This window comes from Amblyomma mixtum, chromosome 9 (assembly GCF_055824585.1).
Source record: "Amblyomma mixtum isolate Tamu chromosome 9, ASM5582458v1, whole genome shotgun sequence".
Lineage (NCBI taxonomy): Eukaryota > Metazoa > Arthropoda > Arachnida > Ixodida > Ixodidae > Amblyomma > Amblyomma mixtum.
The window spans coordinates 30,885,601-30,910,689 of record NC_143020.1 but is presented as its reverse complement, the minus strand read 5'-3'; the positions used below and the strand labels follow the sequence as shown (position 1 = coordinate 30,910,689).

General features: G+C 44.9%; 1 protein-coding gene across 1 annotated transcript; it reads left to right on the top strand.

The window, feature by feature from the left end:
- Positions 1-1,342: 1,342 nt before the first annotated feature.
- Positions 1,343-23,794, top strand: LOC149328648 (BPTI/Kunitz domain-containing protein-like). Its single transcript, XM_089559048.1, has 4 exons — positions 1,343-1,451; positions 16,121-16,273; positions 22,166-22,330; positions 23,730-23,794. Exons 1-4 carry the CDS (start codon positions 1,343-1,345, stop codon positions 23,792-23,794), a joined length of 492 nt encoding a protein of 163 aa, XP_089415174.1.
- Positions 23,795-25,089: the final 1,295 nt, after the last annotated feature.

Here is a 25,089-nt window from a genome sequence, read left to right as displayed (position 1 = left end):
GTGCATGAGGCCAGAGGGGCGATGTGCTGTTCACTTGCGGTGCGGAGTGAGAGAACCGTAAATGATGTCGTGACTATGCGCAAACGGCGGCAGAATTTTTCGCGAATCATTAATACCGATGCATCCGTGTCGATAAGCGTTTGTACCGGCAGTCCGTCGACGATGAGCTGAAGAACGTTGCGTGGGTAATACGAAAGCCTTGAGCTATTCGAACAGTGCGCAGGTCTTGCCTCCGGAACTGTGGAACTTAGTTCCTCGCTTCAACGGAAGGAGGGCGACGGCGCATTGGTGACAGTGAGCGGCGACGTGGTGATGGAGAACTTCGGGACTCGTAAGGACGACGGTCTTTGGATTAGCGTCCACAGGCGAGGTCGGAGGAGCCGAATGAAGCAGCTGAGATGGATGCACAGTGGTTGAGATGGCTGGCGAGGCCACCATGCGACGGCTACAGTGGCGGGCGACATGTCCCGGGTACCCACAGGAGTTGCAGATGGGACGGTTATCCGATGTGCGCCACGGGCTGTACAGCCGCTGCGGCGACGGCGGAGAAACCGGTGCTGGTCGGAAAGACTGGGCCGGGCGCAGGACGGCATTACGAGGTGGAATATTCATGGGCACGGAGCGCGCCGGCACTTCTGCGTGGGCCATCCGTGAGAGTATCGGAGGTTGTTGGTGATATTGAGCCTCGGCATAGGTGACGGAGCGACCGAAGTTGCTTGATGCGCAGTAGGAAGAGCCTCGGCATCTTTTTGGCGGATGACCTCCTGTACTGGCGCCACCACAGGAGATGCAGAGTCGTGACTGAAGGGCACGAACGAGAGCTGACGCGCGACTACCTACTGAACAAACTGCTTGATCTGCGCTGAGAGTTGCGCCTGGTCGGTGTCAGACGTGAGGGAAGCAAGGGACTCCTGCTGCGAGAGCGGAGAACGGGTGAGGATGCCTCGCTTCCGAAGTTCGTCGTAGTGCTGACAATGGGTAATGACGTTGGCGACTGTGATGGGATTGCGTGCTAGAAGCATCTTAAACACATCGAAGTTTATGCCTTTCATGATGCTCTCAATCTTGGCGCTCTCAAACATAGAGGCATCCACGTGTGTACAAAGGTTTACGACGTCTTTGATGTAGCTGGTGAAATTTCACCAAGCAGCTGAGCCCTATTTCGCAGGCGTTGTTCCGCGCGCAGCTTGCGCACCGCAGGCCTGCCGAATACGTCGCAAAAATGGGTTTTGAAGGCTGACCACGTGGTGATATCGGCTTCGTGGTTCCGGAACCATAGATTCGCGACGTCTGAAAGGTAGAATACGACGTTATTTAGCTTGAGGGCATCATCCCATTTGTTATGGGTGCTGAACCGTTCGTAGGATGCCAACCAGTCTTCGACGTCATGATCGCCGGTGCCACTGAAGACATCCGGATCGCGCTGCCGGAGCGCTCTAGCGCAGAGAAAGGTGGGGTGGGTGGGGCAAGACTGGACGGCTGCGAATGTCCAGGGCGTCAGAAGACCGCAACCACCACCAAATAAAAGGGGGTTTCACGGCAAGCGATACAAATTGGGAGAGCAATACGGCGGGTAGCGCAGATGATGGCCAGTTATCCGGAACCGATCTCGTGCAGTGCGGCGGCTCTTCGTCTTTCACTGGCGCTTCGTGGCCAGTTCACAGGAACCGATCTCGTGCAGTGCGGCGGCTCTTCGTGTTTCACTGGCGCTTCGTGGTCAGTTCACAGGAACCAATCTCGTGCAGTGCGGCGGCTCTTCGTCTTTCACTGGCGCTTCGTCTTCGTCGGCGAGTCGTCAGTGATCTGCCCCGGCGGTAACATGCGCGGCCGTCGTGGTTCGCTACACGGGTAACAAATTTTCAGAGAATGCGTTTGCTGCAGAAAAAAGCTGTCTGGTCCATCGCGAATGTACCATTCCCTTTGCCCACAAGAAATATCTTTATAAATAAGGATATCCTTTCAATCTTCGCACTATACATTTACAGGCTTCTATTATGCTATAAATACTCTTGACGACAACGTCATAATCCCTTCATTGTACTTGGACAACTGAGATAAAACAGCAACTGCTCTGACACCAGACACAAAAAAACTTGGATCACTGCTACACCAAAAACTTACTCTTTGAACCAGTCTTTACGTTGCAACCTTCCCGTCTTGCTAAATAATTAGGCCAAAACCATTTTGATACTACCATCAATTGAAAACAGGAAATCTGTGACTACTGCCGTGACAATTTCTGTCTTTGAAAGAAGCAGACATATGAATTTCCTTCTTCAATGTTTGCGATATCAATACAATATATTATACTTAGTTTGTGATATATACACTACATATTTCAGTTATTTGCAAACATTTGCTTTAAATTTATGCGTGTATTGCGATTTCTTGCATGTGTGTTCGTGCTTCGCGTAAGTGTGAATCTGTATGGCCTACCCATCACACGTTGAATTAGTGTGAATGATGTTATCCTCGCCTTCCTTCTGTACTGCCACTATCTCAAGAAAGCGCGACCTTCAGTCTAGCTATTACTATAGCTTGTATTTACGACTCCTCCTTTGTAAGATAGGAAAATAACCTGGAACTTCAACTCGACCTTCGTGCTCGCGAGACCATAGAATTGCCTGCTCTCAAACGGTGACGCCAATGAGATCTGCAAAATTCCACAAAATGGTGCACGGATATTGCTTGCTGTAAACTACTAACCTCTTGATATGACCACAACTTTTTTACTTTTTCTTGGAGAGTTCCAGTTACGATATCTTAGATTAAAAGTCTAACTTTATAACAGAAGAATGGCCTGAGGGGCGAGTTGGTGCATGATGAAATGAACGGCGGCGCAACAAGAAGAACACAACAAGAGAGGGGACACCACATGCGCACACTACCAACTGTTTATTGCATGGACCTTTCCATATGCCACCTTTCCATGCAATAAACAGTTGGTAGTGTGCGCATGTGGTGTCCCCTCTCTTGTTGTGTTCTTCTTGTTGCGCCGCCGTTCATTTCTAACTTTATCTCCCCTACATTCAATACACTTCAGGCTAGTCGGATGCGATTCTATGCTCTGCATATAAAAACACATCAGGCAGATCGTATGCAATTGAGTCGATGCCGTACTGCGTAAAATGCATAAAATGGCATTGCATAAAATATGACAGAAATGTAACAAAAGATGCTGAGAAATCTATGTCCCATAGGTTAATACTAGTAGGCGCTTTCTGATACGGGCAGACTGCTATGAAACCACCAAAATTATTATGTAACTTTGTGAAAATTTAAGAGCTGCGAATAATTGCTTCTTGTTCCTAATATTTCAAATTTTATTTTGATATACCGAGTTCAGTTTATACACCAAAATCCGCGAAATTATATATTGAGGAGAGGATTAGTAATTTTTTGCATTTTTCTATGCGATGCCATTGAGTATTCTTTTCATGTGCGATAGTGACTGCTCCTTTCAACTGAATAATTTTTCGTCGCATAGGCCGCGAGCGCTTTTTTTCCTGGAGTCTATCAGAATGCGCCCATCATGGCTTGGATTGGACCAGGCTCTTCCCGCTCGGCAACCGAGCGTTCTAACCCCGAAGACACCCATACGAAACCGTGCGAAAAATACTCAAGCGTGCTGAGATGAAAGAACAGCAAGGCAAGAGAGTCGCAAAGGAAGGTAGCGGTAGCTCCTGTTAACAATATTTACCCATCTTTTGGCTGAACATCAGTGAAAATGCTTTAACCCGAACAGATCGCAAACGGGCAGAGTGGGTGTCGCAACAAACGCGTATTAATGCCATCCTGGTCGAAATCAAGAGGGAGAAATGGGCTTGGGCTGGGCATGTAACGTGACGGCAAGATTATCGCCGGTCCTTAAGAGTAACGTAGTAAATTCCAAGAGAAAGCGAGAGTTGCAGGGTTGTCTGGAAAGATAGGTGGGCAGATGAGATAAGAAGTTCTCGGGTATACGTTGTGTGCAGCTGGTAGAGGACAGGGATAATTGGAGCGACATGGTCGAGGCTTTTGTCCTGCAGTCGGTGTAGTCAGGCTCGTGATGATGACGATGATTAGTTACAGGATTTGAAAACAGATTGAAAGAAAAAGCCCGGAAGTGTGGAATGGTTTTTGTAACCTCGACCTGTGTACCCTGTAAACGCGAAGCTGGCAGCCGCCTTGCGTCTTGCAGCTGTGCCGAAGCGAGGCATCCGCTGCACAAATATTATCAGGTGACATTCTGTTCAGAATAAGTACACCACATAATGTAGGAGGCCGAGTTCTATCCCACGTCCTTGTTCTCAACAGCTGCCTGCTTCAACAAAACTGAGGTGCAGGTAGATTCGGTGTTGACATGCACCGAAGTACGAAATCAAACACATTCAGTTGCACAGCACCTTAGATAGTTTTGAAATCACATAAAAAGTGTTCAGTGCCAGGACTAAACCTTCCATTTAAGTGAAAACTGCAGTGATAAAATGCCGCAGAACATTTAGTGTGCGGGCTTTCGCCGCTATTCTTTTTCGACCTGAAGCAAGGAAGCGGACATTTCTGGCTACTGATTATAACCCGACTCCAGCGCAACACGAACTGCAAAGAGGTTTGAACAAATGCAGAAAATCTCCTCTCCAGCTGCACATTTCTCGTCTAGAGCAACCTCTTGGCAGTAATATTATTAGCATGAAGTTAGTGCTTTCCAAACCCACTATTGCAGGCACAATGGTTTCTAGCGCGGCAGCCTTTGTGTCTCCCGAAAACACCATTTTTCTGGCACAACTGGAGTCGCTTACGCACGTAGATTTTTATTGTTAAGTGAGAACACGCGCGACGAATAACCATTTCTCTCGGTTTTATTGCTGTGCGCCCGTTTTATTTCACTTGGTTTGTGTAACATACCATAGAAAAGAATTCATGTTCTGAAAAAAAAAATATGCTGCTTTCGAGAGACAGAAAGACTGCGTCGCTAGAAACCATTGTGCCTGCAATAGTGGGTTTGGAAAGCACAAACGTCATGCCAATATTTTTAGTGTCAAGAGGCTGCAATGTACGAGAAATATGCCGCTGAACAAAATGTGCAGATGGAAGTGTCTCTGAAACATGCTTCTTTATTGCCAGTGGATGTTAAGAACAACTTATCTACCTTGTTAACCACCAATGTCAGGGGTAATGTCAGAAAATTTTCATGCCATTGTTACTCCACGACCAAACCTAGAGTTTCATTTTTCAGGGCGTAGTCGTATTGTTAACAGAAAGAAGTTGTGCGCCACTTTTCACGTTGCTAAGCAAACTTAAGTCGACAAAGTGTAGGAGTAACGCACATTAGGAGATGAACTGAGCAGACGCTGCGGAGATGCAGTTCATAGTATTGTTGTATTAACTATTTATATTATTTCGGTAACAATTCCATGAGAAACAGATTTTTAGTATCATTTTTCTTTAAAGGCTAACAGTATTGCCATTAACTATGATTTCCGCCGGTTTTACACCTTAAGCAGCGGTCTTTGTATGAAATGTTATCTGATATACCTCCCGAGAGAAACCAAAATTTTATGGTAATACATTTATGAATCAGATATACATAAGTTGTCAAATCTCTCAAATCTCTCAAATCTCTCCATTATCCATTATCCATTAAAGCCTCTTTCATTCCTTCCTCTCTGTAGGTTTTTGTTATTGGTGTGCAAACACTGAGAGCAAACGTTGTACGGGATTGCGGCTGATAGACCGAATTCTTAGAATGTGACTGGCTGGAATTTTACTGCTTTTGATATACACTGTTGAGCCACGCCATGGTGACTCTGTGGTTACGGCGCTCGGCTGCTGACCCGAAAGACGCGGGTTCGGCCCCGGTCGCAGCGGCTGAATTTCGATGGAGGCGCTTCTTGAGGCCCGTGTACCAGAGGCCCGTGTACTGCGCGATGTCAGTGCACGTTAAAGAACCCCAGGTATTCGAATTTTCCTCAGCCGTTCACTACGGCGTCCTTCATAGCCTGAGTGGCTTTGGGACGTTAAACACCAATAAACCTAATACATGCAACTGACGGTTTAGCAGTGCCCCGTATTGCTATCATAAATGTTACTGCTTTAAGTCTGAGTAGTTGGCAAACATAGAAAACTGCACTGTTAGTCTTTGGCACTATGGGAGCTAATTTAACAAGAAAGTTCGGCTAGTTGGTGCTGGACACTGCCTGCAACATGTTAAGTAGCACGTATAAAACAGTGCTCAAAGACAGAGAAGCAGACTTTACACATGCTAGACATAAATTGAAGTTAATAGATATTTAAAATAAGATTCTCAATTCGCCAAATCTCATGCGCACACGCGCAAGAAACTCAACTTTGCCATTTCTTTTCTTTTGGTATCAAGCAGTCACAAAAATTACTGCTAGCTGATGCGCGTGTTTTTTAATTGCTATTCATGACAACTCTTTTGCAGTGAGGGCACTTGAAGGAGCGCTTACGCACTCGTCTCCTGCTTTATCAATGCAAAAAGCTTTAAAAACTTCCCTGTCAGCCTACCGGAGTCGCTTCAGCAGCCGAGTGCGGTAAAAGGGAGCGGTGCACTTTTCTACTTTGTTCCCATTGTTGACAATTTCGCACTTACGGCAATGGGTAGCCAAATGGCCTACGGCCATCGGAGGAGAAACTTGTCTTGTGCTTCCTCAGCCTTTCACTGAGGCACTGGCCGATCTGGCCTATCACTTGCCGAAGGAAATTGGAACAAGGTAAAGCACTCCGACGCTGCCGTTTACAAATTTTGTGGCGTGCCTAATGCGCTAAGATTAACCTTCGCCGGTGCTAATAACCAAGCTGCACATCCCTGCCATGTTTGACTGTGCCGAAGAAATGACCCGAACGCCGCACTCTCCCGCCTTCTTGAGGCGACGGGACAAGCTGTTCATGCTGGGCACAGCGACGGGACATCCCTGAGAAGTGTCACTGCTACCGCCTGAAGGACGAGAAGACATTGTAGAGAGCGTTTTCAACGTTCTTACAGAGTGTGGGAAGAATTTGAAATTTTCCTGCGAGGTTACACTCGAATGTTGTTTCCAATACCCTGATCTTAACAACAGCTATATTAACAGTTCGCTCGTTTGGACAGATTTACCTTGCTCAAAAAACCTACTCTAGAATACAATTCGACCCAATTGAAAGTAGTCAAGCGAGGATTGACTTTGAGTCGCTTAAGAGCTGTACTTCCAAAATCCTGAGTTCACAAGGTTAACTTTAGCTTTCAGCAGCAAGTTCCTCGCGTGCGCGACCCTGGATTCTCAGAGAGCACGGTCACGTCCGTCGTCGAGAGCCTGATTAAAGTGGTCAGGCTCGGGAACAAAAAAACAGCCAGCCTATCAGCACCACCTGTCAATTTAAACGATCGCTTTATTCGCCATGGTGTAGTTAGCGGTGATGTGTCTCAGAATGCAGCTAAGATGTGTAAATTAAAACAGATGTAAACTAATCCCAGATAGGTAGTTTATTTGGTAAAATGACTAGGTTCCTAACTGGAAAGGAAGTTTGTAGAGCACTATGTTTAAATAACTACTAATATTTGTGCTTATGAAACTGTGGGTGTCATCGCACCTGCAGCGCAAGAAATTTCGGTGACGCTCACGGGCCAACCTGGAACCCAATCTGCGAGCAACGTCCACAGACAGGCCTACGAAGACGCGAAAGGTGTGCTTAACGGGTTACGTGGTTGGCAAAGTTATATGGGAATTTTTAATTGAGCACCTGACAAACAAACCACTCGGCGATGCGCATCCCCAGTGACGTCCGAAAGCGCTGCTTTGACGCGCGGTCACGCGCATCTGGTTTAGTCCTTCCGAAGGCCGAAAATTCTTTTTGCCCTGAAGTTGCGAAGAGTGTCTGGTATTCAAAAATTCAGCAAAACAAATATAGATATAATGTGCGCTGAGCAACACAGCTCTCAAAAATTGGGGACCTTAACCATGATCGGTAAATTCAAAAATTCAAAAATTAGGCAAAACAAATATGGATATAATGTACACTGAGCAACACAGCTCTCAAAAACTGGGGAGCTTAACCTTGATCGGTAAATTCCTGACTGACATTAAAATAAATAAATGAACAAAATGGCTGCTTATTAGTTATGCTGGTTACTATATTTTATCTGTAATGCTATGCACAACAACGTATACAAAACCACGCCGACGAGAGCGCTGTTTTTGCTCAGAAAGCACTTTTTTGTCACTTCCTATCGTAAGTGAAACGCTGTGTATTTTTGCTTATTTTCTTGATACACTCTCAGTCCAATCCAGTCTTAATCCAATCTCAATTTTGTGCAGGGTGAGCACAAGACAGGAGCTGCCATAGCGCAAGGGTGAACTCTAGCACACACTACAGGGGTTAGGAGCCCAGGCAGCACGCCAGGATTGTACCAACAATCGCTCATTGTTGGAATACAGTGGCATCAATATTGGGCTGGCATTGGCATACAAGCACATTGCTACATTTTCCAACCTTGGCCCATACTTCACACCAAGATTGCTCCATTGTTCAGCCATTGTGGCACTACCAGCATGGGCATATCACTGGCCTTTCCACTCATACTTCATTGGTCCTGCAAGTATCGGTCCAATGTTCAGCCATGCTGGTACTACCACTGTGTACTGAACATCAGCTATTTCATTGATATCCCATTGTTGATGCCAATATTAGTCCCATGGATAGCCATTCTGGCCCTACCAATTTGTACTGAAAACCCGCTACTCCATTCATATCCCACTGTTGATGCCAAGATTGATATGTTCAGCCATTTGGCACTATCAATGCAGTCTAAGCACAGGCTTTTCCATTCATGACAGTGCATACAACCTGTCACATCAGTGGCTTAAAAACTGGCATGCCACTGCCGTTTTCTATTTACTACTCGCCAGTAAAGCCTATGTTAATTTTTATCTTCAGTGGACAACATTAATGCAAATGTTCACTCGTAAGCAACCATGCAAATATTCATAAAATGAGACAACCAAAGTATTCATGAAAAGAAAATTTATTTTACGAAAAAGTCCAAATAGAATTAATCGTTAGGGGCCGGGAAGGGTGGTGGCAGGGGCTGTCGGATGGGTGATGGCAGGGGCTGTGGGATAGTGGCAGGGGCTGTGGGGTGAGTGGGGGCAGGGGCTGTAGGGAGGGAGGGCCCTCGGGAAGTGGAACAGGCCAGGGGATTGGGAGGCACACATGCGGGCACAGTGTAGGGGGGTTTTCCCCGCATTCGCAGGTGCCGTGCTTGGTTGGAGGGGGGAGAAGACTTCACAAAGCGTCTCTTCCTTCCACCCCCTCTATCACATGAACCGGGCAGGCACCTGCGAATAAATCCTTGTGCCTCTGATGCATCAAATGCAGTTTTTCGCAAATGGCATCTGCATAGGAAAAGTGAACAAAGAAAATAGATATTATTTCCAGGCACACAAAAATCATGTCCATAATTTTAGAAAAAGGTAAGAAAATAAATTCCAGGAAATGGCCAATGCGAAATGCTGTACTGAAGGGCTCCAGATTAATTTTGGCCACCTAGAGTTCTTAATTTAAGATGCACCGACATCGCTTAGCACACGTGCTTCTTTGTATTTAGCCTCCAGAGCAATGCAGCTACTATGGATGGTGTTTGATCCCTCACTTAGAATCAGTAGCTGAGCACCTGGGTCAGGACATCAGGTAAAAAATATAGTAAACCGATATATTATTACGTGCCTCATAATCAAGGCAACATACAAAACCTTGACACAACTAAACAATGAAGCAAAAAATCACTAGAGGGGCCTCAATCCATTGACACTGAATTCTCGTTGCGATTGAGCACTTTGCACCTGCTAAGTGGCATCATAGATGCCTATAGATAGAGGGCAAGTGACTGCAGCTTCTATTACACACCGCAGGATCGAAGGGCATTTTCAGCTCCAATAAGCTTTCCAAACAATAAAATAAAAGTGTGAAAGCATGTTAATTAAAGGGAACATGAAAAACAATTTACTAAAGCTAGAATTTGTTGCCATCATTAAATACTTGTAAATGAAATCAAAACATAATTCTCTTTTCTATAAAATGGAGATAACGCATCTGTCCAACTTCCATTTATGAACTGTGTTGCGCTTCAACTGTCATGCACATCAATGAATTTTAACCTGACTCTAACTCTTTAACATGGCTTGCAAGGCATGGGCTTTGTCAAGTTGCGACGAAAGTCCACCGCTGGAATATATCGCACCTTGCGGAAAAATTTTACACTGTAGTTCAAAAGGTGTACTGTCTTGTTCCCTTATTGCGTCATCCTTTTGTTGATTCAACCATTCAGGCTATATACACGACATCACCTTTACATTTACCACTTGAAGCCAACACAGTCACTATACTTTAATTTGGCAATGAGAGTACACATCCCATTTCCTCAAAGCAAAGCTTTGATCAGCAGGCAACGGCACATAAACCAATCTAGGCGGTCTTAGGAGGGCAGGTCTGGAAGTGGAAGGTATCAGAAGCATTCCTTTCAACTGGACAACTCTGGCAGATCAATACATCATTCTGGAGGAAGCACTTGTAAACACCACAAGGTGTACAACACATGTACTGATAGGGTTACGCATTACTTGCTTCAAGTCTAAGTGAGCATCCTAGATGACCAAAGATATTTTGAATTACATAATCAATTATACCAGGTGTTTCCTGCAATATCCTGAAAACCGTGACACAGGACCAGAAGAAGTCACACACTTTTGGCGGACTTACAAATGATTATTTTTTGGCTCATCCACGTACTTGAAGCCATTTTCTGGCTCAAGCGCCCATGCAACTGAAAAAATCAAGCTCAATCATCTTTCCATCCCAGAAAAAAAACAGCAGTGCTTCACTATGCTAAAGATAGATGGCTCACGTATGCAGGATTGCTCATTCTTTTTGATTAAAAATGCTTCAACCAGTCCTCGCTCGTGCAAGGACTTCCCCCTGCTAGTAATGCTCGTGCGGTGAAACAGTGGCAAACATTTGCTACAGTCCCTCACATGCAATGCCAGGTTACTCCCTGTGCTCGGACGCAATGTGTTTCCTGGGGCATTCCTTCAGGCATTGCCCAGCCTACTCGATGTATACTTTCCCACAGCCCATGGGGTTGAATACACAACTCCCACCACACACTTTGTGAACCTCGTTTGGTGGTTGGTCTTGCATGCGTGTTCTCTGCACAGCCAGAGATGCGGGTGAAAAGACCAGATAGCTCATGATTGGCTGAAAACACCATGTTGATACCAAATTTTTCGGACGCTCTTTTCAGCCCATGGGAAATTTTATGGTAGAACAGGATCACCTCAGTGTTTCTTGTCCCATACTTCCATAAAATTTCCCACGGGTTGAAAGTGTGTCCGAACATTTTGGTATCCAGTTTGTGTTTTCAGCCTGCAAGAGCAACCACCAATTGGAGTTCACAGTGTGTGTAATGAGGGTTGTGTATTAAATCCATATGTCCAGTGGGAAAGCATACGTCAGGCAGACTCGGCAATGCCTGAATGAACGTCGCAGATAACATGGCAAGAAGTTGCAAGCAGGCACTGGTAGCAACTTTGATTTGTATGTGAACGACTGTAGCAGATGCCAGCCTCTGTTTCAAAGCATGAACATTATTAGCAGGGGTAAGTCAGGCATGAGCAAGAACTGCTTGAAATTCTTCCAACACATTATAAAAAAGATTAAGTGGTGCAAATCTTATTAGCAGGGGTAAGTCCAGGCATGAGCAAGAGCTGCTTGAAACACTTCTAACAAATTATAAAAAAGAATAAGTGGTTCTCTGTCCTTATCACAGAAAAAGAGTGGCGCTTTTTATCAGGAATGGAATGACGACTGGGCTTGTTTCATTTGCATGTGCCCTTGCAAAAATAAATCAGCTGTAAGTTCAGCGGTAGTGTGTGTACCGTCTCATCGACCTGTGTCTCAGTTTTTACTGTTTTTTTGCTAGAACTCTGAATAACATGTAACAAATTTGGTAAACGCTGTAAGCGATGATGCACGATATGAATGGTGCCAGCTTGCTGTGCTAAGGGCTGCCAAGTTATGAGATTACTCACTAGTGCATAAACCATAAATCCCTGAAAGAAAAGATTTCAGTCCTGCACCTTCTACTGCAGCACCCTATAAGAACCCACAAAGCCAAGCGTTCGAAGAAGTACTGTACTGTACTGTACTGTACTTAGAAGAAGTACTGTATTTTAAGTCACGCATATTATTTCAATAAATTTTTTACTGCTCCTGAAATCCCAACCTTTATAGAAACAGTCTTTCTAATTATTTCACACTTATTTACCTCTGCAAACGTTCCATAGTGAGAGGGCTGCCGGGTGGATCACAGATATTGAAACCAAGAAAGGCTCCAAGAAGGAGTCCCACTGCCTTGTCCAGACTTGTCCGCTTGTCCACTCCTCTCTGTCGACTGCAAGGGCAAGTAGGTGGATGTCGCCCACACCTGAGCCTGCATGAAAACAAAATTACTAGCACGTAATACTATTGAGTCAAACGGTTTGCTCTGTAATTTCAAGACTAATACAAACTACGCATACGGCAAGCTTGGTGCCATAGGAAAGACATCAGAGATTATACTCGGTTCACCCTTAAGGCTACAGGGCAGCGAAGGCTCTCGGTCTGGCCTGATCTTTTGCTTTCGAATATGTATTCCTAGCAACATGCTCGTTCTAGAAAATCGGGTCCCGCTTGCACGAAGCTATCACAGCTTGCTGCAGGCACACCGGACCTCGGAGTTATCACGTCAAACTACGGCCAGTGCAGCAGGAACATACACAACCAGCGGGCCGACCGCCGCCGCCTCGCACGGCTGCAGCGTTAGGAGCCGGGGCGAGTACAGCCGACCGAAGAGCTGCCGGACAGTTCCGGACAGACGAAATAGGCGCGGCAGAGTGCGAAAGTAAACGATACAGGCGTGCTCGAGATGTCCCCGCAAAAAACGAAGGGAAAGGCGAACGCACCTAGTGCAGGTAGAAGCAATACGGCAGCGAACACGCGGGATCATCGCGATGCGGGCCGATCGAACCCCTGCGGCTGTTCTAAAAACTGGAGGCAGGCCACGTCTTGCGCAATACGATCGTGCGTGCTATACTTTTGGAACAGTAAGAGTTTTAAAAACATTGAGGACGATTTAATTCGAAAGCCGAATATGCACCGAAGGAACACTATGGGGTAATAGCTGTCACACCACATCTTAACAGCCGCGCGACCAGCAGTCTAAGCAGGCCGCGCAAAAGCACGACAGTGCGTTGTTTACAACAGCCACAAGTGCGCTATCGGCTTGCGTGTTCCCTTCACCTGTGTGTAGAAGCATACAAGGCCACCTCTTGCGTTAGGAAGGAGCGGGCTCACAGAGAACGCACAGAATAAAGTTTGCAGAGATGGTAACCCTTGTGTAGGAAAGCGGACGAGCACAGCGCGAGACGAATCCACGACGGGCTTGAAGCGAAAAACATACGTACGCTGGCGGCCGCGGTGTGCACGCCACGACGGCTCGAACAAGTCTCTCCGCGCTGGTGTCATACACCACGTTCCGAAAGAAAAATGTAAGCAAATATAGTAAACATGCAGTACACCTACCGTAATTAGGGGCACTTAGTTTGAGACAGCAGCCGCTTCCGTGAATCCAAGCCTCGCCGTCTTCTCACCAACGAGAAAAAAAAACAAAATGGCGCGAGGACACGAAAAAAAAAGGCCCGCGCACACCGACCACGCCAAGATCGCACAAAGAGGCCAAAAAATGCTTCGTACGCAGAGTCCGCGCGACGCCAAACGCGACCGTATCGCGATAGGTCATCGGTCGTATGACGTTTGCGAAGAAGAGCTAATCAGAAGGCCGAGAATTTTGTTTACTTTTTGTGCTTCTCGTTGCTCTGCCCTCTCCCCCTGATTCACGCCGAAGGAACCGTCTTTTCGGAATACACCGGGGACCCGTCAAAATAGACCAAAGGGTGACCGTCAAAGTGACGGCTAGTTTTTACAGTGAGACTGTAAGAAAAGCGCATAACACTAGGACGGCTGATAAGCTCCGTTTACATGAGCGCGAGAGCAGCGTATCATGTCAACTTTCTCGTGCATGCCACTCATGTAAACAGGGAACATGCGCCAGGAAAATCCACTAGTCCCACAGGCAGGGCGCAGATCGGCAAGTGCAAGTCGAGTGCTGGCGTGAATAGAAACAGGTGCTCGTAGGGCGCCTAGATGTGCGTGCGCTTCTCTCCGCTTTCCCCTCCCGCGCATCGAGACACCCTAGTTTCGGGGCCCCTCTTCCGCCCTGGGCGCCTACACAATAACCTCTCGGAAGGAAAACAAAGCAGACTACGCTCAAGTCGTGTCCCCCCCCTCCCCCTACATCCGCGTGCCGTATGCTTACATGCGAGCACGGCGTCTCCCCTCCGCGAGGAAATTTCGGGAAAAGAAGATGCAGCACCAACTAGCCCCGCCACTTTGAATTACGATGCGCTACTGCGGTATTTATGTGAACGCGCAGCTCTTCTTAGAGAGCCTTCGTTCTCGCCAAAATAATTCTTCTTCAAGCTACAGGAGGGCTAATGCCCCATTAATCTCCATATCTCAGAAAAACCTTTCCAACATAGCTTCACGACTTGAGAACGGGGATGAAGATTTTTTATTTTTGTTTATCTAACCCACCCTTTTTTCCGCTCCAAGACTGCTCTCAATGTCGTAGGCAGCGCGACGCTGCCTACGACACGAAGTCGAGCTGTCTATTGCAGGAAGAGATTGTCGAACTGGTGAGATACTGCCTCTTCGAAATATGATAAAGTGAATGCAAGGGAAACATTCCAGAATCTCGTCCAATACTGCCAGCTTCTATAAATGGCACAGCCAAGACAGGAAAAACATTCGAGAAACTGGTCCAATAGTGCCGGCTTCGAAATATGGCTGAGCCAACGCAGGGAAAACGTCCGAGAAACCGGTCCAATACGGCGAACTTCTAGAAATGGCTTAGCCAAGGCGGGGAAAACGCCCGAGAAACTGGTCCAATACTGCCAACTTCTAAAAATGGCTGAGCCAAGACAGGGAAAACGCCCGAGAAACTGGTCCATTACTGCCAACTTCTAAAAATGGCTGAGCCAAGACGGGGAAAACGCCCGAGAAACTGGTCCAATACTGCTAACTTTTGAAAATGACTGAGCCAAGGCGGAAAGAACATTGGCAACGTGGGGCCTTCATAGGACCGTAGTTTGCCAACTCAATTCCTACATTGGACCACTGTCATGTGCTGCTTGGGAGAGATGTCTTCGTCACTACCTAAAATAACCTAAATCAGATGGCAGGCAGGAGCGAAGAAAGGATATAAATGAAGCAGAAGAACAGCTTAGCTTTCCGTGCAACCATACAACTGGCAAAGAAGTTCTATCAAATCCTATATTTAAGCTCCGCCGCAGAAAAGGCTGGAATGAAACGTCAGAAACAGAAACAACATAATACTGAACAAATTGCACTAAAAAGAGATGTACTGGTTTTCTGCGGGTGAATAGTGATGCCTGTATGAGTTGGACATACTTTGAAGTGTGGTCTGAGTTGTCAGTTCTGCATCACGTGTGTTCGATTATTTAAGAATAAAAGGAACGGTGGAAAGGTATTGCGTCTGAAAGGGGATTCGCGAAGAGATTCACCATTGCTTGTTCATCTGCAACGGTTGATTTCCTTAATGTATTTCGAAGTATCAAGAAGTAACAGGTGCGAGAACCGTGGCGATGTGTCGATGGGGTTATTGAATCTGGAGATACTGGCATGGTGAGGGGCTGATTTATCCAATCAGTGCCACTGTAATTCTAATGTACCATGAATTTAAGGACAAATGACTATTTTTATAAAAGATGTGTTCTAGCCCTGTGAAAACAACATTAAGCTGCAACCCATGAAGTGTGTAACTATTTTTCTCCCTCTGTGAGTTTGCATACCAGCAAAGATAAGTTATCTAACACTTCATATATTCCTTTTAATGATACAATGACCATTCAAAAGATGTCAAAGTGGGATTTATAATATCTTTTGCGTGACAGTGCATCGGGAGAGTTATCACGCTGGCCAAAGCACCATAAAATTAACCTTTCAATGTAGTTCGTGCTTTTCTCCGTAGATCCGCGGTGCCAGTCAAGCTACAAGCCGCTGCAAACTAAACCATGCCCCCATAAGAGCTTTGTGTACTACACTGCCAAGAAAAAATGCGCGTGGACATGTGGACGAGGCCCCTTTGGAACCCGAAACGAATGCGACAGAGCCTGTCAAACTCGTGAGTACTAATGCGATTTTTGATTTCTTGTCTGTTTTTCATTATTTCTTTTCTACCTCTCTTTAAAACACGTCACTGATTTCATGATCCTTTATTAAATTAGCTCATAACAAAAAGCATACAAAACAGTGCTCTTGTGAATCTTAAGATGGTATTAATGACAGAAACGATTTCTTAAAATATGCTTCAAAGATTTCTGAACCCTACTTGACAATGACATCGGTTGGCCATATGAAAATAATTTTATTTCCTCTCATTCGATTATGACAGGAATGTCAGCCTCTAGCATACTTCGTAAGCACCCACTATTCTTGGGATGCGCATTGCTACACTTCCCTAAGAAAATCTTTTGTCTTCGCGAAGTGTTTTTACAAGTATGACTATATTCTTTTGCTGCTGTCAGTTTTTGACACCTTTAAAATAAATATTTCAGCTCTACCTGTACCTTAAATTTAGGAATCCTGAGGATCGCATGCATAGTTGCAGACGAGGGCGTGTGCAAAGTGTTATCTATATCTTTTTCATTTTTGCCAGTTTGAAAATGATTGTTTAAAAGGTGGGGAGCACATACCGCCGTTATTATTCAAGGTGGCCGTTTTCTTCAGTACCAATCCAAATATGGTGTGTGATCTCGTGCGCATGTTTCAGTTCCAAGTTTTAAGCGCAAACTTAAATGACAAAGCGTAGTAGTACTCGGGAACGAAAATACGAACTGCAGGTTCGGAGATTCCTAAACGTTTTATCTCCTGCACCTTAGATAAAGGTAGCCTTAGAAACAGTTTGTTTAATGTGCACGTTTTTGCCAACTTTGAATAGTATATTGCAGGATTTCGGAACATAATATGTCTCCAAATAACATCACTGCAAGCAAACTAAAAATACTGCGCATCTCCTGGTGTAGCGGAATGCGTGCAGATTACTGGCTGTTTCTGCATTGCGGATCACTATTACAACGAAGTAATCATCGTGCAGTCCTCATTGCTGCCAAAGAAATCCACTAGTATGCAGAGAAATCTTCACAAAAGGCAGGACGATAGCTATAACTTTTTAGGCTCAGAAAATAAAGCAAATATATTTATACCATCCATTCCAAATCGCTAAGGTAATGAAAGGTTTAAACTAAGCCGTAAGAGGCCGATATAGAATACCCCGTTATAAGCTATTGATTTCTGAAAATGCGTGTTATCGCCTTTATGTAAGGCTAGAGAAAGGTGTTGTTCACGACATATGCAGGCCTTTATACCTCATGACTTGTCCAGCTTCGTTGCAGTGCTATGGTGGAAGCTTTACAGCCGCCAAGGAATTGAAAGCCGATAGGTATGGAAAGTAATGTGATTAAAACGGTAAATAAACATATAAAGTGTCTTTCGGTAACTTCTGCAAGCAAGGAAAGCAGAATTTGTGCTATAAATTCCAGAAATGCTGCTTTATAAGTAATGTTCTCTGGCAAATAAGCTATTTAGTATGCGCTACCATGTCATGTAGACAATGCCGGCCCTTCAAGATTACCGATATCCCTTCCGTGAACTGGCACCTTTGCAGAACTGGGAAAAGTCAGGCGAAGATTTTTCCCGTTAATCGCTGACAGAAAGTACACAGCCGCGCAGCGTCAATGAGATTCTGACACATTGTATGGCCCTCTTGACATTCTCCTTTCGGTCAGGGGAAGTAACTTAAATCAGCGATGTGTTCTTGTTAGCAGCCTTCTTGGCGAAGGTGTAAAGGAATCGCCTGCGCTTAGCTTTGACACCTGTGGCCACAATAACCAACCCTCTTAATCTAGTGCAACGAAAACTGGGTGACTTTCACCATTCTGCTACAATGGAAAACAAGTTGTATTGCGGCTTTGCTGCAACGAAGGAAATCGCCACGTGACATGACAGTTTACAGACCTGTAGCTCTCACTGATTCTAGTAGTAAGAACATGGACTGAGGTATACAACACGTTTAACTTACCTCATTGTAACATGAAGCCGATACAAAGATGCTATGTGAGGAGTTCGCAATTATCGATGTGTTACCAGCATCGTTATTGGTCTCCTGAAGACTAGAGCATAAGAAATGTCGCCAGAGGATGACAGCTCATCTACACCGCGATATCAAAGGCGCACTCGATAATGTTTAGCTCGACTCAAAGTTAGATGCTATGGAATAATATGGAGTTCGTGGAATTCTTTATTAATGAACCTGAAGTCGTTTGAGGACCATGGCGTCTATACGGCGAATCTACGAGGTGGCACGACAAATTTTCCAGTCAATACAGGTGTCGCTCACAGTGTTCAGGTCAAAGTTTCTTCATCTCGGGCTTACCAGCCTTTTGAAACCACTAGTGATTTCAACTTCGATATTCTTGTAAAAACACGACATCTTGATGTGGAAGTGGTGTGTCGCAATTCACGAAGTTCACCAAACATTCTGAAAATTCAGTCCACTTTCCTGCGTATATGCATCGTCAGGGGCTTCAACTTATGCCGCAATGCAAATGTCAAACCGTGTATCAGGTGTGAAACCCTTAGGGCCACCCGACCGATATCTACTGAAGAGGTATCACGCACTGTGATAGGTTGCATCTGATACAGTGTACCTACTTTCTCGGGGTTAGGACTGCTGGCCTTGTCACCGACTAAAAGCGCTGAAGAACGTCCTTTAGGGGGTACTTGGGTTTACACCGCGTAGCTTCGAGATGACATAGATTTTATGAGGCCAGCGGAGCCTGCACTTATTTCTAGCAACAGGTATTATGAGTAAGCGCATCTGCCATATCTAACCAGGAATCGAAATCACTCATTGATGAAGATTAGAAGCGCACGCACACACAGTCTGCTTCAAAGCAATTAGGAGCCTGTGCGGCGGATTTCCTACGGACAACTTGTCAAGATTACATTGCTAAGGTGCCTCGGTCTGTAGTCCTAAAGCCCAACCTAACAACGCCCTTCCCATGGTCAGCAAACAAAATACACACCGCACAACAGGGACTCCAACATGTGGCCCTGTCTTATTTCCCACCAACGTATAGTACCTCGGTGCATGTTTGCGTAGATGGATCAGTGACGAACAGATCTTGAGCGATATCTGCGATAGTGCCTGGAAGCCGCTTAAGCTACCGTTTAAAGCACCCGCATAAAATACCTGTCGCGACAATAGAATTGGCAGACATACAGAAAGGCATCCGCTTGACTGGTTTGCAAAACAATTTATAAAATTCTGCGACTCGAGGTCTGCATTACCCGTCACAAAAATAATCGTGATGTTATTAATGTGCGAGGAACTAGGCGGCCAAATTGAGCTAGCTACCGCTAAATGATGCTGCTCAACGCGGCCAACTTGACTGGAGTAAATAACCAGCCACTGCTAAACATGCGCTTCTTTGGAGTGGATTCCAAGACAACGCAAACGTAGCAGGGGGCGGGAGAATGTCAGGCGAGCGGATAAGATTATCGAGTATGCGGGGATTCGATGACCGCAGCTGGCAGACGAGAGGGTTAATTAGAGACTTGGGAGAGGCATTTCCTTTCTAGTGGGCATCGTCAGGCTGATGATGATGTTGCGGCACAGTGGGATATGGACGCTCTCATGCTTGACCGAAACATGGCTTACGCCAATTTCTTTCAGGGGCTGTATCACGGTTCTGGACGGACGTAGGAACCTAGCTATTTTTGCGTAGGTTTGAGATTCGCTTGAAATGTATTCATTTCAGGTTCTTAATGGCCGTGTATCGTCGCTTAAAGCTATGCACTGCGCACACCAAACGCTGTGTCCACAGGATTGATTTCAACGTAGCTTAAATTGCTTCGACTGAGACATTCCACAGAAAGTTGGGAACATTGTATAAAATTGCTTGCACTGAGGCATTCCAGAGAAAAATCGTCACATTGAATCGGAGTGTCCTCAGTACTGCGATGACATGAGACTACCCGAAGCTTACAAAAATCAATTCAACTCTCGTCCCATTTCCGAGATTCCTCTCTAGGCCTCCAGGGCAAGACTGCATGCGCTCTGGTGGGCGATGAAAGCAGCCTTCAACATTTTTTTAAAGACAGGCCTCACCTTTATATCCCCGCATCCCTTTCCCCCAGTGCACTGAAGAAACTAGTTTTATATACCGGTTAACCTCCCCGCATTTGCTCCTCCCCTTCGTTCTCCTCAAGGTTTTGTTGAAGTCAGGCTATCAGAAAGCTGTTCATTGCCAAGGCAATTTGAACTGCCCACAAAGCGTTGCATACGCGTGATGCCGGGACATATCTGCCTTTGTATTTTGGAGCTCGTGTTTCAAGAGAATATTGGACTAAATCTTCGACACACTGCAAAAGCTTGTCGTGCACTGTACGGAGGGCATATCTGAAGCATGTGTAAGCGATTTGCGTCGGTGTCATTGCAGGACGTAGATTGTGCGCGCCGCGTGTGTAATTTGTGTGACACGACGGCCAGCGACTCCGTTCTGGAACATCTGAGTTGTTCGAATAAAATCGTGCAATTCTTTGTGTTTTCACATTAACAACCTCCACTCGCACTCAGTTTTCATTCCATCTTCCTGGCTGTGAAGCAGCCGGAATGCCGTCACCAAAGGCACACCTTCCTTTTCCCAACCTGTGCCATCTTATGCCCTGTTATTCTGTTCTTCTGCGTCTCTAAATGCTCGATGGTGGCAGCGGTGCCCATGAAGAGCAAGTGGATAAGATTCAGCCTTTATATAGAAACGCTCGCCTATATCACCATCACAAGCTTTTTGTGGCCGCCTTCTGTCATGTTGACCGCCTTTCTCGGTCGATGTGAGTTCAATTACATCATATTCATCTGCACTAGGTCTGTTCTGAGCCACATGCAGAAATTCTTCTAAGGTAGGTGAATGGGTGAAGTACTATTCGGCATGAAACAGCGAATCGTGAGATGAACACGTCAGTGACCAGAAGGAGAAAGACAACCAGCTTGTTCCTACTGCAGGAAACGCTCGAAAGAAGGCGACGAGCACCAAGTTCTCTATCCAGCTGCAAGAGATGTAGGTATTGGTGATGCCTTGTGAACCCTGATATATAACGCAGAATATCTAGCGAGGAACAGCAGTCGAAGCATGGACCGCCAAAAAGTTGACAGCGGATGGCGAGACGCAAAGAGGTGTCTCGAATTGTTCAGGTAGACGGCTTTCTGGAGCTGGTTGGTCGTTGTTGCAGAAAATGACTCAAAAGCGCTAAGCTACGTTGATATATTAAGCTCACATAGAGAGGCGCCTTTCTTTAGTTTCATTTCAAGTTTCCTGTAATTTTTACTGAATCTACACCTTTGTGAGCTATTGATTTAAGTCTCCCAAATTTTGGACCCATTTGAATGAATACCGTCAGCAATTTTCCTTGCATGAGCTCAGATATAATCTCTTTCTTCATCATTTTCACTGGAACGCCAAATCCTAAAAATGTGTCCTGCATTCTCTCGAACTGCAAGTACGCACTCGTCAGCCAAGATCAGATACTTTGTTAGTTTACACATCTTGCTAGTTCTTGCCTTTACCTACTAAGATTTTATTTATGCAATTTAATAGTAATCTTTAGCTAGGATTGTGTTTCGCGAACCTGTAAGACAAGAACTATAAAATGAAATGTCATGAACGGCACTTGAGACAATGCATACTTGCTTAACCGAGGCGGCAAGTGTTCACACATGCTTTTTCAAGGCTAAGCGAGTTACTTCTGGGTGTTGAAGCCAGCTGCATAACTTTGTTTCAGTATGAGAACCTGAATATGTTACGTACAACTTGATAATATTTTCACATAAAGGAGAAAATATCCTCATCCCTACAGCGACCATTCGAACTCTCTTGAAAAGAGGAAAAATAGGAATTGTTATGCCAAGATCCAAAACTAATTTATATTGACAATGTTTTTCCCTTCATAATTTCAGCGGCGGTCTGCAATTGGCTGAGGCCGTTTGAAACCTGCGTGCATTCTCGGAACGTTTACTATTTTGATAAGTCGACTGGCAAGTGCTTGTTGGACAACGGAGGCTGTAGTTACAATGACAACAACTTTCCCGGAGTAGAAGAGTGTCGGTGCACTTGCAAAGCAGGTAAGATTGTTTTTCTTTGTGTAGTGAGTATCCTTACCTTCTTCATCTATTCATCTGAATACCTCTGAGGCAACTTAGCCAGGTAAAATTAGTTTTCTTACTTCAGCCACAGCCGCTACACTATCAAATAGCTTAATCCCTACACTCAACGAGGTGCTGTGCTGTCCTTCGGTACTCCGCTTTTCTTTTTTGTTGTGAGTGTGAATGGCAAAGCCATTAATTAGCCTTTGGTGTCCGGTTCAAGAATTTTGTTCTCCAACTATTCATGTTATGGGAGATTTTGCAGATCATCAGAATTGTTAGTGATGTAAAAATTTTACTCTGATTCATAAGGATCCTCTTTTTTTTCCTTCCGCCACACGTCTATTGCGTGTTCTTTTAGGATCTTTTTATCTCAATCTAAGATTTTTGTTGGCCGCAAAATTATTTCATCTCAAAATGCACAGCCAGGCACATTGATTTTTCTTTAGTTTTTTTTAGTCGGTTCCATACCTCGCACAAATCATTCTGTACACGACATGAAAACGGGCCTTGAAGACGTGTCAAAATATCTTCAAGCCAGGCAGTTAAAAGCATAAACAAAAAACTTTTGAGCAACCTAATGTCAGCTGCGGGAGACATCACTTACTGTAAAAATCGTTCTGATATGTCAGATGATAACAAAGCTTCACTACTAACCTTTACAAAAGGCAAATTAGTTCGCTTAGTGCCGATAAGGACTTCAAATTAAAGGCCATTGCAATGCGCGATAAAATTAAAAAAAAAACACATCGCTCCTGAATGCTCTACGGCGCGAGGAAACGAGCCTATTTCCTCACAACATGGGACATAACCGAATAGCGACGCGCAAAACCCCACTGAAGAAGTGTGGCAATGACAAAGGAAAGAAGTCCTCTCTGTTACATTGCACCAATCAAAGTAATTTCGTTTGCTTCGTCCCTCTAAAGACAGCAGACAGCATGGTTGTCACTGACGCTCTTTTCTTTACCCGCCACGGGCGAACAAAATAAAGTGCCCACCTCGTGGTGCAAGAGCGCTGTGTTCGAATGAAAATGGTTGCCACATTGCACTGCTATCCGCCTTTAGCACAGATTGCATTTGCGTCGGCCTTTTGGCAAACTTATGCTATTAAGTTTGCTTTTGTGCTTAAGATGGGTCTCAATTTGGTTCCATCAGGTTTCATCGCTTTAAAACTTACACAAGGCTTCTTGTTCCTCATAGAGTGGAACTTCCAATCAGAATTAAAAACAACATTGAATTTTATTTGATTTAGTGCCGAATTACTTATTCTTTTACACTAGCTCTAGTGTGGCACCGCTGACTTTTTTTACCCTAACGCGTTTTTTTGCTGTTTCGAACTGCCTCTTTTATTCAAATTTTATCTGTATATTTTTCCCAGCATCGGGTACTCTGGGATTTGTCAGCAAGAGTGAACTAAGTGTCATTGCAACCTGGAACACCTAAACGAAGGCAGTAGAGGAATTACAATGACAGATGGTTCAGTCGGTTGGCAATGGGTACTGTCCGTCACCGGTATTCACAATTATTGCATTTACGCTGCTGGTTTACATTTCTACAAAACCACCCTGGTAGATTCCTCAAACGTTATAGATGAGGACTTTAGGAGCGATTATAACTTGGCCGCTAGCTGCGGCATATTTAACGGCCGCTGGTGTCATATCAGCAGCGTGAGATCATGCGCACAAATCTAAAATTGCAAATGCAGATGAAAGCTCCTGAACTAGTGCCTATAAACACGACGAACATTTTGCTAACACTTATAATCTTCAAGAGAACTCGGGTATATGACAGCACAACAATTTCTGATGAGACAAACAATCCTGTCTAAAGCAAGCAGTATGTTTTCTTTGCGAAACCAAAGCCACATATTAGCCCTCGAGAAATCATTTCGTTTCTGGCCACAGCTCAGAACATATTTCCAGGGTGAAGAATAGACGCCATGCGGTAGGGTTCTTTCTGAAAGACCACGTATTGAATAATGAATAAATGCTTGTATTTACCATTCAGGTTTATATTCCTGGATGCAGAACTAGTGAAAGCTGTTATGTAGCAAACTAACGAGAATTCCGTGCGTTATTTCTTACAGAACATAGTCATGAATAGAAACACTGAATTTACCTGATCATTTATAAAATGAATGTCACAATTCCAGCCGACTCCTAATCGTTGCGCATGATGTTACCTATTGAGGACAGGAACATCAATCACCCCCTACGCTGCCCACATTGCCTCCGTCGGTTTAGGAAGTTAAACCCCTTAAACCCTAACCAAAGCAGCACGCAGAGAACTTCTTTGGTGCGGTGGCAAGTTCGAGTTTTCAGAGAAAAGTAAGGATTCTCCAGTTTCCCTATATTTACTCAAAATTTAGAAGTGCTGGCATATAATTAGTTTAACGTCTTTCTGCAATACGTCAAGGTTTTTGGAAGGAATATTTGATAATTTTTGCTTAAGCACCTCGCATTGCTTTCAGGAAGTTAGTATTGTTGGGAAGATTTCAAACTCGTGCTGAACCGAACTCCAGGGTTATTTAGTGCGGAGAAAGAATAATGGCTCTTCCAAACCAAGAAATATAAATGAAAGTAACCATTTTTCACAGAGCGGCTACCAAGCGCTGTATAGCGCTCTCACTTCTTTCTTCACTCATGCGGTGAAATGAGTCACTACGAGTCACGCTCCGGTGTAGCGGTGGTCCCGGGTTCGAACCCCGGACCAGGACGAATTTTTTTTTAACTACGAGG